The sequence below is a fragment of the Marmota marmota genome, unplaced genomic scaffold (assembly GCF_001458135.2).
Source record: "Marmota marmota marmota unplaced genomic scaffold, marMar, whole genome shotgun sequence".
In the NCBI taxonomy this organism is placed as follows: Eukaryota; Metazoa; Chordata; class Mammalia; order Rodentia; family Sciuridae; genus Marmota; species Marmota marmota.
Window position 1 is genome coordinate 477,876 of NW_026000222.1, and position 13,261 is coordinate 491,136.

The 13,261-nt window shown below is 61.8% G+C and overlaps 1 protein-coding gene across 2 annotated transcripts in view; it reads right to left on the bottom strand.

The window, feature by feature from the left end:
- Positions 1 to 1,510: 1,510 nt before the first annotated feature.
- Positions 1,511 to 13,261, bottom strand: part of Dpep1 (dipeptidase 1) — an 18,341-nt gene continuing 6,590 nt past the window's right edge. For both annotated transcript variants that reach the window (XM_048792386.1, XM_015495941.2), the window contains 10 exons: positions 7,127 to 7,305; positions 3,792 to 3,924; positions 3,484 to 3,616; positions 3,212 to 3,362; positions 2,981 to 3,050; positions 2,460 to 2,636; positions 2,292 to 2,376; positions 2,133 to 2,208; positions 1,907 to 2,042; positions 1,511 to 1,821 (listed from right to left, as the gene is read on the bottom strand). In XM_048792386.1, the coding sequence (XP_048648343.1) occupies positions 1,654 to 1,821; positions 1,907 to 2,042; positions 2,133 to 2,208; positions 2,292 to 2,376; positions 2,460 to 2,636; positions 2,981 to 3,050; positions 3,212 to 3,362; positions 3,484 to 3,616; positions 3,792 to 3,924; positions 7,127 to 7,230 (1,233 nt within the window). In that variant the 5' untranslated portion in view covers positions 7,231 to 7,305 and the 3' untranslated portion in view covers positions 1,511 to 1,653. The remainder of the gene's footprint in view (positions 1,822 to 1,906; positions 2,043 to 2,132; positions 2,209 to 2,291; positions 2,377 to 2,459; positions 2,637 to 2,980; positions 3,051 to 3,211; positions 3,363 to 3,483; positions 3,617 to 3,791; positions 3,925 to 7,126; positions 7,306 to 13,261) is intronic.

Below are 13,261 nucleotides of genomic sequence, written 5' to 3' on the forward strand. Positions count from 1 at the left end.
TTTTTTTAATATTTTTCTAGTTGTAGATGGACACAATATCTTTTTCACTTTTTATTTTTATGTGGTGCTGAGGATCAAACGCAGGGCCTCACACGTGTGAGAGACAACCACTCTACCGCTGAGCCACAACCCCAGCCCTTTAGTTTTATCTTGAGGGGGATCCCGCTGAGTTGCTGTGACTGGCCCGAAGCCTGGATCCTCGTGCCTCAGCCTGAGTCGTCAGGGTGGCAGTGTGCTGCCTTGCTTGTGAGAAAGCACTCCCCAGCTAGCCAAGTGAGGGTCATGCCTCTGCAGAACTCTGGACAGAAACCCTGCTGGACTGTTTTCCCCTTTCACATTACGTTGACCCTAAGTAATCAGCAAATGCCCCTTCAGAATGCCTGGATCCCTGGTAGACCACTGCTCCGCTGGATGTGCCGTACAGGCAAAGAGGCGACTGAGCTGCGTTCTGTGCCAGTGGCTCCATCCCTAGGCACGGGCCTGCTTGCCCCCACTGTGGCATGTGGCATGTGGCATGTGGAGGACTCCAGACCCGATCAGATGACCCTGCACTCAGCCCCCAAGGGCTTTGGTCACCCTCTACCTGGTCTTCTCCCAGGGAAGTCAGATGGAAAGGACCGGGCACCCTGTGGGCTGGGTGGGGCCTGAGGTGCTGGGCAGAGGTCTGCCAATGGGTCCAGGGGGAGCGGCCTGCAGCTCTGGCCAGAAGGTGCAGCGGTGCTATGCCTGGGTCTTGCCCTGTGCTGTTCCTTCCTCCTGAGATTTATCACCTTGGCACACCCCAGTGGCCTCATGGGAAGGCTCTGAGCCTGTCTGCCTGATAAAGAGGTCAGTGCTGGGCAGGTCAGCTGAGACCTCCTCTGTCCTTGCAGGTCTGCTGTTCAAAATGCATGATGACCTTGCAGGGCCCTGGAGCCCCTCTGCTCAGACCTCATGGTCCCACCTATCCAAAGAGGCTGAGCCAAGGGAATTATTTACAAAGGCAAGTTCCTGGGCCTCCTCTCAGCTCTGCAGAACCACACCTGCTGACGGTGGGTGGCAGGTATGTCTGTGTACAAGCATATGCGTGTGCATGAGTGTCAGACTAGATGTGTACACAGAGGCCATGTGGGGAGGTAGTCATGGAGCCTCCTGGACCATGATGGTCTTTTGTTTGCTTGTTTGGTACTGGAGGTTGAACTCCGGGTGCTCAATCACTTAGCTACATCCCCAGCCTTTTTCAGCTTTTGTTTTGAGACAGGGTCTTGCTAAGTTGCTGAGGCTGGCCCAGAACTTGTGATCCTCCTGCCTCAGCCTCCCAAGTCGTTGAGATGACAGCGTGTATCACTGTGCCCAGCTGGACTGTATTTTTAAAAGACCGTAAACAATGTCTGCATAGCCCTTTTTCAGAGTTTCTGGGCTCCCTCTGGCCCGTACCCACCAGGACTCAGGTTCTGTTCTCATAGATCTGTGCTCCATGTGCTCAGGAGCAGCCCCTCCAGGGCCTAGGGTCTGACAACACACACCTTGGTTCTCAAGGGGCTGTTGCTTTTATTGCGTCTCCTGTGGGCTGTCCTGGGCTGTCCCCCTCCCCCCAGCAATCCCAGCTGCTTGCACAGGAGAGGTTGGGCCTTGTGCTCTTAGACCAGCCTGTCTTCCTTGATCCCAGAAGAGTCACAGGGGCTGCAGGCTGAAGAGCAGAGGTACCAGGAATGCCAGCAGGGCCCCTGGCTGCTGATGGAGGCCGGGGGCTTCTGAGTAGCCATACTGAGTCCTACAGGAGCCGCCCAGCTGGTCCAGTGGGATGGGTGTCTCCTCTGGAGTTTCGCTGTGGTTGCTCACCTGGGGACAGATGGGCTGGGCAGCCTGCCTGGCAGGGGCAGACAGGAGGGGGCGGGAAGGACATAGGTAGCCACCCGGTCCTCACCTTCTCCACTTCCTCAAAGACTCTCAGCAGGTTGTTAGCCAGTGCACCCCTGACCTCTTCCTCTGTCCACTGCCTCCTGAGCAGCTCCGCAATCAGGTCTGGGTACTTAGAAACGTCCTCCAGCCCCACCGGGAGCCTGTGTCCAGGCCAAGAGAACTGGATTCTGCTGCACCCAGGACATGCTTTCCCTCCTGAGCCCCCGATGGGACGAGGTCACAGCCCTTACCTGGTAACACCGTCATAGTCCCCGCCAAAGCCCACGGCTCCGGCTCCTGCCACTTTCTTCACGTGATCCAGGTGGTCTGTTGGTGGGAAGGGCAAGTGTTGGGCCCTGAGCCAGGCCCTGCCCTGAGCCTCCCCCAGGGAGGTTCACACCCCCACCTACCAGCCACCTGGGACAGGTTGGCACCCTCAGAGCAGGAGACAAAGTAGTTGTAGAAGTTCACCATCACCAGGCTGCCCGTCTCCTTCTGCCCCGGGGAGAGGGGAGGCTGAGTTGGGGAGGACCCGCTGGGCGACAGGCTGGGACTCCCACCACACCCCAGCCCCTCACCACCATCTGGAGCACATCGTCTGGCACGTTCCGGGCATGCCTACACAGGCTGTAGGCCGAGGAGTGGCTGAAGATGACTGGTGCCTTGGACAGCTTCAGAGCAGCCTTCATGGTGGCCACTGACACATGAGCCAGGTCAATCATGATGCCCAGGCGGTTCATCTCCTTCACGACTTGCTGTGGGAGACAGGGCTGGGCCATTTCCAGCACCCAAGGCCAAGAACAGGGCGGGGCCACTCCCAGCACCCAAAGCCAAGCCCAGGGTGGGGCCATTCCCTGCACCCAAGGCCAAGGCCTGGGAGTTGAGTCTGGTGTCACTTGACCCTCAGCGGCTGGAAGTTGGGGGCCTCAGGATCAGCACTCTGAAGGCCAGGGGGCTCCATGAGCCCAGCCCTGGGTAAGCTAGCTGCATTTTCTGGACAAGGAAACCAAGGTCCTGAGGGTTAGGCACCTGTCCTGGCTATTCTCCCTGGACCTCTGCCTTCTCCCAGGGAACTGTGGCACTTCCCCCACCCCCTCACCTGCCCAAAGTCTGACAGCCCTTGGCTCTGAGCCTTGTCAACTCCGTCATCCACCAGCCAGTTGTCAGCCCTGGAGAAAGAGCAGGTGTCTTAGGTAGGGGTCCGGGCCTGCCACACCTGCCTGGCAGACAAGGCTCGGCCTGGGACTCCCAGGAGGTGAAGGAGACCGTTGGTGGTGGAGGGGGGTTGGTCCTACCTCCTGACCTCAGTGGCCACAGTGGGGACCCTTACCAGGGTGTGTTGCAGTTGTGAGTGAGGGTCATGTATCGCATCCCCAGGTGGTAGAGTGCCCGCAGGACACCCAGGCTGCTGTCGATGGAGTGGCCGCCCTCCACACCGATCAGGCTGGCCACCTTCCCCTCCCTGAAGGCCTGCCGGATGCCTGAGGAGAGCCAGGGTGGAGGGGCACTGCGCTTGCACCCGAGCGGCACCACACCTCCTACACCTGCCCCTGCCCCTCCACCACCAAGCCTAGCTGGAGGCTCAGGCCAGCCAGGGCCCACCTTCACTACTGGTGACACACATGAAGTCTTCGGGGTACATCTGGCACATGCGGTTAATGACGTCCATCTGCTCCAGCGTCCTCTTCACCACGTCCTTGTTCTGAGTCTCACAAGGTAGATACGCAGACCAGAACTGGAGGGACAGGGGGCAGGAGCTGGTGGCACCGGGCCTCGGGCATCTGGTCCCCCATCCCTCCTGGAAGCTGCACGAGCCCGGGGCCCACTGGACCCGGAGGCCACCCCACCACCGGCAAGGCCAGGCCTCAGCCAGGCCCCCAGGGGATGGGGCTGCCAGTGGGGGTGCGTACCTGGCCCCCCACAAAGCCAGCCTTCAGCTTGGGGATGTTGGTGTGGGTGTCAGCCAGTGTGGTCAGGTTGGCCCTCTTGTCCAGCAGCTGGTTGTTGAACAGATTCAGCAGCTGCCAGGGCAGGTCATTGTGCCTGGGGAGCCAGGAAGGGGTCCAGTAGTCAGAGTGGCCACTTGAAGGTGGGGCTTCTGATTCCTGGGCCACAGCTGTCCACTCTCTCCTTCCTGCTTCCCAGACTCAGGGCTAGAGCCAGGCCATGGAGGGCTAACACACCTGCACTCAGGTGAGCATCCAGCTGGGCCCACCCCTCGGCCAGGGAGTGGCTGGGCAGTCCCCACCTCCAGGAGGAGAGAACAGGCGACCCTCTGCCTCCCAGTCTCTGGGGGTGGGTGCCTGTGGGGCCACCTGGATAAGGCTGACCATTTTCAGTCTGAAGATTAAACCACCCTTTCAGGAGGAAGTTGGGGTGTGGGGTGCAACTGGCCCCCTTCTTCCAGGGAGCAGAGCATCAGGTGCAGGATTTGGGGGGTACAGGGCCCCTCTGCTGACTCTATCCCTAGGGAAGAGTCCTGTGCCCATTTCCACAGATCCTCCTGTGCCTCCCCAGGACTGAGGTCCCCCAAGATTCTCCCGGGAGCTGTGGGGCTAGGGCCTTGGGAGAGGGTGTGTCAGGAGGGGCAGCTGAGGCAGCTCTGCCAGGGCCCTCCTCTGGTTGCCCAGCAGCCCCAGGGCTGAGTCCTAGACCCTGGGCCCCAGCAGAGGCTGGGAGTAGCCTGGAATCCCTTGAGCTGGGACTTGCACGTGTCCAGTTTATCGGCACAAGACAGCTAAGGAGACACTCTGGAGCCCCAGACCTTGCTGTTATGGTCTGGGACCTGCGACTTGTGGCCAGGGCTCCAGGCTCCACCTCCCCTTCCCCAGGACTGGCCCCTGTCAACTTCCAGCTCCCTCCCCCTCTGTGCCTCAGCTTGCTGGGCAGCCACATGGGAATGTTTTGGTGTCATCTTCAGAGTGAAGCCTGGGGCAAGTGGGTGACCATTAATGTAGGCGTGTGGACACTCTGAGGAGAGCAGTCCGTGTGTGGACACCACGGAGCACCACTACACACACCAAGATGCTTACCGTCTCACAGGCCACATGATCTCGGGGATCACTGTCCCCGCTGTCCTCCTCAAGGCTGTGGTCAGCCACAGCCACACCTCAGGCACGACTGTCACCACAGGGTCTCAGAATGTGGTGCCCCTCCATGCTGCCCACCCAAGTGCACTCCTGGGAATGAGCCGCCCTGGGCACGCATATGAAAGTCCCTCCCCAGGAAAGGTCTGGGCACCCCACTGGGCCCCTAGAGGGCACCTGCCACACTGGTGTGATTTTTTCAAAATCAAGGACTTCTATGAACGTGGGAGGGACTGGGCAGATGGGACTGAGGTCGAGCTCCTCCTGGGGCGACCAGGACACATCTGTCTGGAGGGGAAGTGGGCTCTCCCAGCAGGAAAGGGCAGCACAGCCTGCTGAGGAAGTCTGTCCCCACCCTGGGCGGGGCGGGGCCGAGGGCAGCGGAGGCTGCCCGCCCTCACTCCCCCATGGCCTCAGGCTCTGCCCACTCTGCAGGAGGGGACCCCCGCAGGGGAGGGCAGTGCCCGGCCCTTCTGCCTATGGCTGCTCAAATTGCAGTTCCAGGCAGTTGATATACTCTCCTTATTCAGGGGTCCTGGGTGGGGTCCCACCAGAAAGACGGCCCAGCCAGGGGAAGAGAGCTTCTGGGAGAGATGCTGGGGCCCTTGCTGGCTTCCTGTTTTTCCTGGGAACAATGCCCCACAATACTGGCAGGCACATGGCCCACTGGAGCAGAGACGCTGGGTGTGGCCATGTGGCTGAGTTCTGTCCTGTGACAGATCCCAGAAACTCTCCTTGGCAGACGGCGGTTTGCTTGCCCCTGAGGCAGCTGTGGGAATGGCGGCCTCACTGAGTCCTGCACAGGGGTGCCATGGCAGGACCCCCCTGGACTTCTCTGCTGTTGGGACCACTTGTCGGGGTCTCCCAGTGGTCAGTGCAGCTAATGTGGACTGGTCAGGACTAGTGGTCTGATTCTACTTAGACTGGTCCTGGCTCCCTCCCTCTTTGGACCACCCCAGACCCCCAAGCCCAGCTCCCTGGCATTCTGTCCCTCTCTAGGCCACCTTATCCTCATGTGGGCTCTGGACAGCCCCCTTCTGAACTCAGCCCCTCTTTCTGCCCAGCTGCCCTCTGCCCCCTAGAAGGGAGAAACGTTCCCTGGCTCCCGTTCCCTACAGTGGAGTCCTCTGCAGCCCTCCCCCGCCTGGCGTGCCCAGGGGGGCCTGGGTCACTTCCTTCCATAACAGAGACCTGGGGCCCTGGTCCTCTGCACTGGCAGGAGACCCAGACAAGCTGGCCAGAGGGCAGCAGGGAATGTGGGGAAGGGACACCACTGGCCCATGGTAGCCTGCCCTCCTTTCCTGAGTGGCCTCTGCTCCCTGGAGCCGGGTAGGAGGCGTCTGGGCTTCCCTTATCTTCCCACAGAGGTGCCTCCGGAGCAGAGGCTAGCGCAGCATCCATTAGGCCCCCGTGACCCTGCCGAACCTAGACCCTGGATGCAACTAAGCTGAGATGTGGGGAGAGTCACCTTCACAGATCAGGGAGGGCCCAGCAGCCAGAGCCCAGCTGCAGTGCAGGGACAGTGGGAAGCGTGGCCGCAGCACCCAGGAAGGTGATGACGGCATAGGACCCGGGCACAGGGGCCTCAGGGCCCCGGGGTCGGGAGGGCATGTTCATTAGAGGTGTACCTGGTGACCCAGCGTGGGGGTAAAGGGACAGCCAGAGGGGGCCTCATCCTTGGAGGCAGGAGAGAGGCTCTAAGCAGCCTGCTGAGGCTGGAGGGCAGCAGGGAGGTCAGAGGGACACACAGCAGCAGAGGGGCACCCTGTGTTCCATGAGGCTGTGAGGGAGGCATCGGGGTCTGGCGGTGTTTGGGGGAAGAGCCAGACAAATGTCCATGGAGTGGCTGGACTCCACCCTTACCTGCAGCTTTCAGGGAATCTGAGGCCCAGGCAGGGGACACTGCCTCGTTACCTGGACACACAGAGATGGAGTCAGGCTGCAGGGCTCTGTATCACCAGCTCTGAGCCCCAGGAGCCCCAGGAGCTGGGCGTCTGGCCACTGCCTCCACCTGCCCAGCCTATAGGCCCCTCTGCTGAGGCCCTTGGGGGCCCTGGGAGACTCCACGAAGTTCAGACCAGTGAAGGGCAAAGGCCACGCTTCGGAGAAACCGAGGCTCCCATTGCGTGTGAGCCTTGCCGAGGCAGGCGGTCACTCACCCATCGACAAGAGGCAGGTCCCGCATGATCCTCTCCGCCTCGTTCCGGAATGAGTCTGCAGCACAGACGGCCACCAGGGGCCAGAGCCACCAGCTGGTCCACATCGCAAGGCCCCGGGGATCTGCTTCCAGGTTGCCTTGGTGTCTGTCCTGTGCCAACTGAGGACAGCCGCCCTCCACCTGCCAAGAGGAGCACAGAGGCCTTTGCTCCGGGTGGTTATGGCCCCGGGTTCACCTTTACAGCTCGTGTGTTCAATGAGTAACCAGCGCCTACCCTTTGAGGGGGTAGAATGGATGCTTGGAGACCCGAGGGCTGGCACTGCCGTCCAGGCTGAGGAGTGGTGAGCCTAGACCAGAACTCGGACAAGCACACCGAGGCTGCAGCCAGCCCTGTTTAAGGGACGCTAGCCCACCTGGTGGCCTGCTGGCTCCTCTGCCCCGGGTGGCCTCAGACCTGCCCGAGCCACAGATGTCAAGGCTCTGACAGATCCAGGGCCAGGTCCTCTGGTTGCCTGTCCCCCCCCCCCCAGGGCAGGCCAGCTCCTCCCCTTCCTCCTGCCTCTGAAAGGGGAGGCCACATTCAGCCCTGGCTCTGCCCGAGTCGCTCTGTCACCGGGTAGGTGCCTTGGTCTCTGAGCTTGTTTCCCTCCTGTTCACATACTTCAAACAGCTGCTCAGGGCGCTGGGCCCGGGGGCAGCTGTCAGCCCTCTCCTGTGGCCCTCTCGTCCCCCCATCTGCCCCCATACTCCTGGGGACTCCAGGGGTTTTCAGTGCTTATGCCCCCCAGCCCCTCTGTTCCTTGGCAGGACATCCTGGGTGCTTACCAGGACCCTGGACAGAAAAGACCCCCATCCTGCTGGACATGGTGGCACACCTCTGTAATCTCAGCTCCTTGGGAGGCTAAGGCAGGAGGATTACAAGTTGGAGGCCAACCTGGGCAACTTAATAAGATCCTGCCTCACAATAAAAAAATAAGAAGGGGAGGGGCTGGCGTTGTGGCTCAGTGGTAGTGCGCTCGCCTGGCAAGCGTGGGGCCCTGGGTTGGATCCTCAGCACCACATACAATCAAATAAAGGTATTGTGTCCAACTACAACTAAAAAAATAAATATTTAAAAAAAAATAAGAAGGGTTGAGGTGCAGCTCAGTGGTAGGGTGCCCAGTATCAAACCAAAAAGAAAAGTGGAAAAAACCTAGTCCCGCCGCAAGACTAGGCACCTAGGTCCACTCAGGTGGAAACTGGATTCCACGTGGCTAGAGGATGATGAGCCTGGCGCTCATGGGCAGCAGCACCCAACAGCGCACCCCTCATTCCAGAGCCTAATGTCCACTTGGCTTGGCCTCCCTGCCCTCTCTTGGACAGGCAGGGCATCCTCCCCACAACAGCCTGTGAAAGTGTCCTGTGGCTGGTGACGAGGTTGGTTTAATGTTTCAAGGCAGCTTCGAGTGCGGGGCTTGAGCCCTAGCCACCTCAGGTCCAACTTGGCCACAGGCGCCTCTCTCTCAAGATCATCTTGTCTGATACCTTTTGCAGTTTCCAACCTGTGCTCCTGTCCTTGTGTTTCAGAGCTTTGTGGCACAGGGTGCGCTAGGAGAGGGCTCCACCACTGAGCCAGGCCTGGGCACTCTGATCTGTATCTGGACACATTCCTGCTAAGCTGCCCAGGCTGGCCTGGAACTTGTGAGCCTCCGGCCTTGGCCTCCCAGGTGGCTGGGATGACAGGCGTGGCCACTGGCCGACTGGTTGGCTTTGCTTTAAGAGCCTGTGGTGGCGTCTTGTTTCAAGGAGGGTGGTTCAGCCTTGTGTGTGGGGACCCCTCACTCACGTCCCTGTGTGCACGGCTCCTGCTCCTGAGGCTGCCCAGCTAGCCTCCCCCCTGGGGCCAGTGCTCCTTCCCACAAGCCAGGGTCCCTCGTGGCTGCAGAGTTGCCTTCAGCCCCACATCCTTCCCACACGGCACCCCACACCTCATCCTCTGCTCCCTCCCTTTAGTGTCACTGTGTCCCTGGGTGGAGGCTGCTTGCCGGCCTTATTTTCTCTTGAGGGTCTTGTTCTGATTTCTGTCTCCCTCTTCTTTCTGGGGCCGTGTCCCCAGCGACGCTGTGTCCCCTCTGGCTCTCGTGGCTGAGCCTCCGCCCGGCAGCAGGGCTTCCTGCCCGGGTCTTCACCGGGGCTTTCTCTCTGTTCCTGAAGCCCCCAGGGCCCTTTTTGACCTGCCCACACTCTGGAATTTCCTTCTGAAGGACGTGGACAGTGGGCCCCGGGGAACTTCCCTTACCCACAACGGTGCCCACCCGTGCAGATGACCGCAGTAGTACCCACACTGTCCCCACTGCCCCCTGCCACGCATGGAGACGTCTGCGTCTGCGGTGGTACCTGCAATGTCCCCACTGCTTCTGACAAGACCCCCTGCAGTCCCTCGGTCAATGTCCCCACCCCCCGCCGCAGGTGGACTTTTGTCATTGCAGCCCAGGCCTCACCAGAGGGAAGGCAGGGGACAGCACAGAAGGGACTAGCCCGGCCCCACCCACAGCTGAGCCCCGTCCCCACCCTCTGAAGGACATGGAAAGTAACAACGCCCAGGGAGACAGGGAGAGTGACGGCTCTGACCTGGTGGCGGTTTCTATCTACAGCTGTCCCCTGACTCCTTTCCCGCCAGGACGCGGCCACTCTGGACTCTAGAAACTCAGACCCGTGGAGATCTCCCCTTGCTGCTGAAAAGCACTTCCGGGCGATGAGGCCGCGCGGAGTGTCCTCCGCTCCCTGTCCTCGGTGTCCCTTCCTGGGCTCCCCTGTCCATGTTCACGCTCAGTTGTGCTTGAGTTGAGACCTTTCTACCTCATGGCCCTTCCTCTGTGATCCTTTATCAACCTCTGACAAGACCCCTGCGGTCCCTCGGTGGGACGTGCCCTGGGCTGCTGTTCCCTGGTCACCTCTGCAGCTCTGGACAGTGGCCTCACCGGGCACTTTCCTCGCCACCAGCTCTGCACGTTGCCACTGGCCACAGAACCAATGGCCTCACCTCCTTGCCCAACCTGACCAGATCTGGCCTCAGCCTCCCTCCTGCAGCTCTGGGCTGGGGCCGTCACTTCTGAGTGGGAGTCAGGAGCAACGCCTCCTCCAGGTGGTGGTCCCTCCTGGAGTCTGACTGGGCCCCTTGCACCCCTGCCGTTCGTCGTCCGCCCTCACAGTGCGGGACTCGGTCCCGCAGCCTGCCCTCCTGGCCGTGCCCAGCCCTGCCCGGGTGCTGCCTCCCAGCCTGGACTCTGCAGATTCCCCTGAACTTCCGCTCGCACCTTCCTTGGCCCGAGAGGCCTCACGGGTGAGCAGACCCTGAGCACCTGCCTGTCCACTGGGCCTCGGCCCCACCAGGGGTCTGGCCGGATGTGCAGTTCAGGGTTGTAAACCACTTTCACCCTCAGAGGTTCCAAAGTCTGTCTCACTGGAGCGGTTGGTGGCCCAGCCAGCCGCGGCCAGCTGCCCTCTCCCGCCGCCTGGAGCTCCCTCGTCCCCACATCCTGCAAGGACTCGGTGACGCCGCTGATTCGACTTTGCTTTTCACCTGTCGGCCTGCACGCGGCTTCCTTGCAGTCAGGGGCGCGGTCTGGGATTCTCCTGGCCCTCTGCTGCGCGGGGCTGGCGCCCCTGTGGCCCTGGTTCCCACGTGCTGGCCTGGCCCTGGGCTCTCCTGTTCTGTCCCTGCGCTGTCTGGCCCTGCCCTGGGGCTCCCTCCACTTCCCTCCCAGCTCCTCTCAGGAGCTCTGCCTTCCCTGGCCTGCTCCTGTCTGTCTGGACCCTCCTGAGTTCGCCGTGTTCCTCTCCAGGTGTCCAGGCTGGAGCAGCAGCATATCAGGTGGTGCTGTCCCCGTATGGGCAGTGCTCAGCTCAGGCGTAGATGTGCACACGGGGAGCTGGCCACAGCGATGGCCACTCGGGCCAGAAGGCAGGGCCAGCGCTGAAGCAGCAGCACCCTGGTTCTCCCAACACGGGATCACGTGTGCTCCCCCTGACCTCGGTCCCTGGCCCCCCACTTTGGCCACCTGTGTCACGTCTTACCCCTGACCTGACCTGTCTGAGTGGAGCTGCTCTGTGTCTGTGGGTGGCCAGCCCCACCCAGCCCTCTGCAGACGTCCCAGAGGAGTGTGAGACCCCCGCCCCTCACAAGCGCTCCGGTCCCTGAGGCGGCGTCTGCCTCCTGCTCTCCTGGGCCTCTCTCTCCTTTGGTGGTGCTGGGCTGAGCGCAGGGCACACTGGCAGCCAGCCCATGGGCCCCACGTCCAAACAGACTCTGGCTAGGCTGCCAGGCCCCTCCTGCCACAGCCCCTGCGTCCCTGGCCTGCGGGGCAGCCTCCTGGCTTCTGTGCCATCCTGTCCCTTCCATCGGTCTCAGTGTCATGCTGGCATAGTCTTGTTGGTCACCAGGTCCTCTGTTCACTTGGGTGAGGCCTGGGAGCGAGTCCTGGGGCGTGGCCAGCCTGGTCCCTTTGCAGAGAACCCTTAGGAGAGCAGCGGGGGAGCCGTGCGCACTCAAAGGCAGGCTTCAGGGCCTGGCGCCCCTGGGTTCGAATCCCAGGCTGCAGTCGGTCACGTTTTCTGTCGACGCCGCGGGCAGCAGGCCTTGGCCCTGCCTAGTGGCCAGTGCAGCCTGGGGGGCTCCTTGGAGAGGAGGGATGGCAGCCTGGACCCCCTGGAGGCACAGGCAGGACGACTTCTGCCCTGGCCTGGCTGTCTACAGAGCGCCCCTGGAAGGCACCCCGTGTGGCACGGAGGCCCTGGTTCAGAGAGGCCAACTGGGACGACCAGACTGGAGAGGCCCACTGGAGGCCCGGACACGGCTGGGCACTGTGATGAGACAGGGCTGCCCGAGCCAGGCCACCCACCTGGTGATGCGTTACTCTGGGACAGAGAACGGCATCCTGGCTATTTCCCCAGACCAGTGACCTCACAGGGTTGGTGTGAGGCAGGGGCCACACTCTGCCTCGAGGACGCTCCTCCCTGGCTGCCCCTCACTGTGCCCCATGGCCTTTCCTTGCCTGAAACAGACGCCTTTGCCTGCGTGGTCTCCCTGGACCCTCCCTCTCCTCTGGTCCTTGGCCAGCATGAAGGAGGCCATCATAAATGCTCAGCCTTGACGTGTCCCTGGGAGGATGAGCCCATTTGCACAGTGGGGACTGCCCCGGAAACCCCGGCCTTCTGCCCTGCCTTGGGTCTGGGCCGCCCTTGCCTCAGGCTCTGCCTCCAGCCACATCCAAGCTGAACGCAGAGCACAGGACTAACTGAAGGGTTGGGGAGCCCAGCAGGCCACAGAGAGGCCCCCGGAGCAGACCTGCAGCAGACCCCTGGGACCTGGGCCACGGACGTACTCCCAAAGCTTGACCTGCCAGTCAAGCTCCAAGTGGCCAAGCTGAGAGGGACCAGGCCTGGTCACCAGCCAACCACAGGGCCCTGGTGACACTGCCCAGAAGCACAGAGGCCCAAGGGTCCTTCACAGACACACCACGGAGCATGGACTTGCACAGAGGTGTACGCACACTCTTTGCCCCACCACTGCACCTGCACACGGACCAGCAGACAAGGACTGTGCCTGGAGGAGCACCCACGAGTGCCCTCCCAACGCAGGCCATGAGCACACGGGCTTGGCACAGTGTTCACATGTGGCACAGGGGTGTGAACCGCCCCCTGCCAGCTGGTCAGCTACTGTGAACACTAGCACCTCGGAGCCCCCAAAGGAGCACCCAGGAAGGAGGGGGAGTGGTGGCCCCTCCCTCCATCCCTCCCCCGGGAGCACCCTGTGGCTCCAGCTAGCTGCTGGGCCTTCCTCCTGCTACAACCCAGGCTGACATCTGCACTGGGGACCCTGGGCCCCTTGACTCTCCATCACAGCAGCATGGCCCACACCCACCCCTGCCCCCAAAGCCTGGCTCCCAGCATCTAGGTGGACAGTGCCTCTGGCCTCCGTGTCCTAGGAGCTGCCCTCCCCATCTGGCATCCAGCCCTCTCCCTGGTAGGTGGCTCCTCTGTGTCCCACGTCATCCCACACAGCCCCTACTGGATGCCCGGGAGGGTCCTCTTCCTCACACAGCCCCACACCCCTCGGAATCTCCCCTGGCCCTCTCTGATGAGGTCCTGGCCCTCA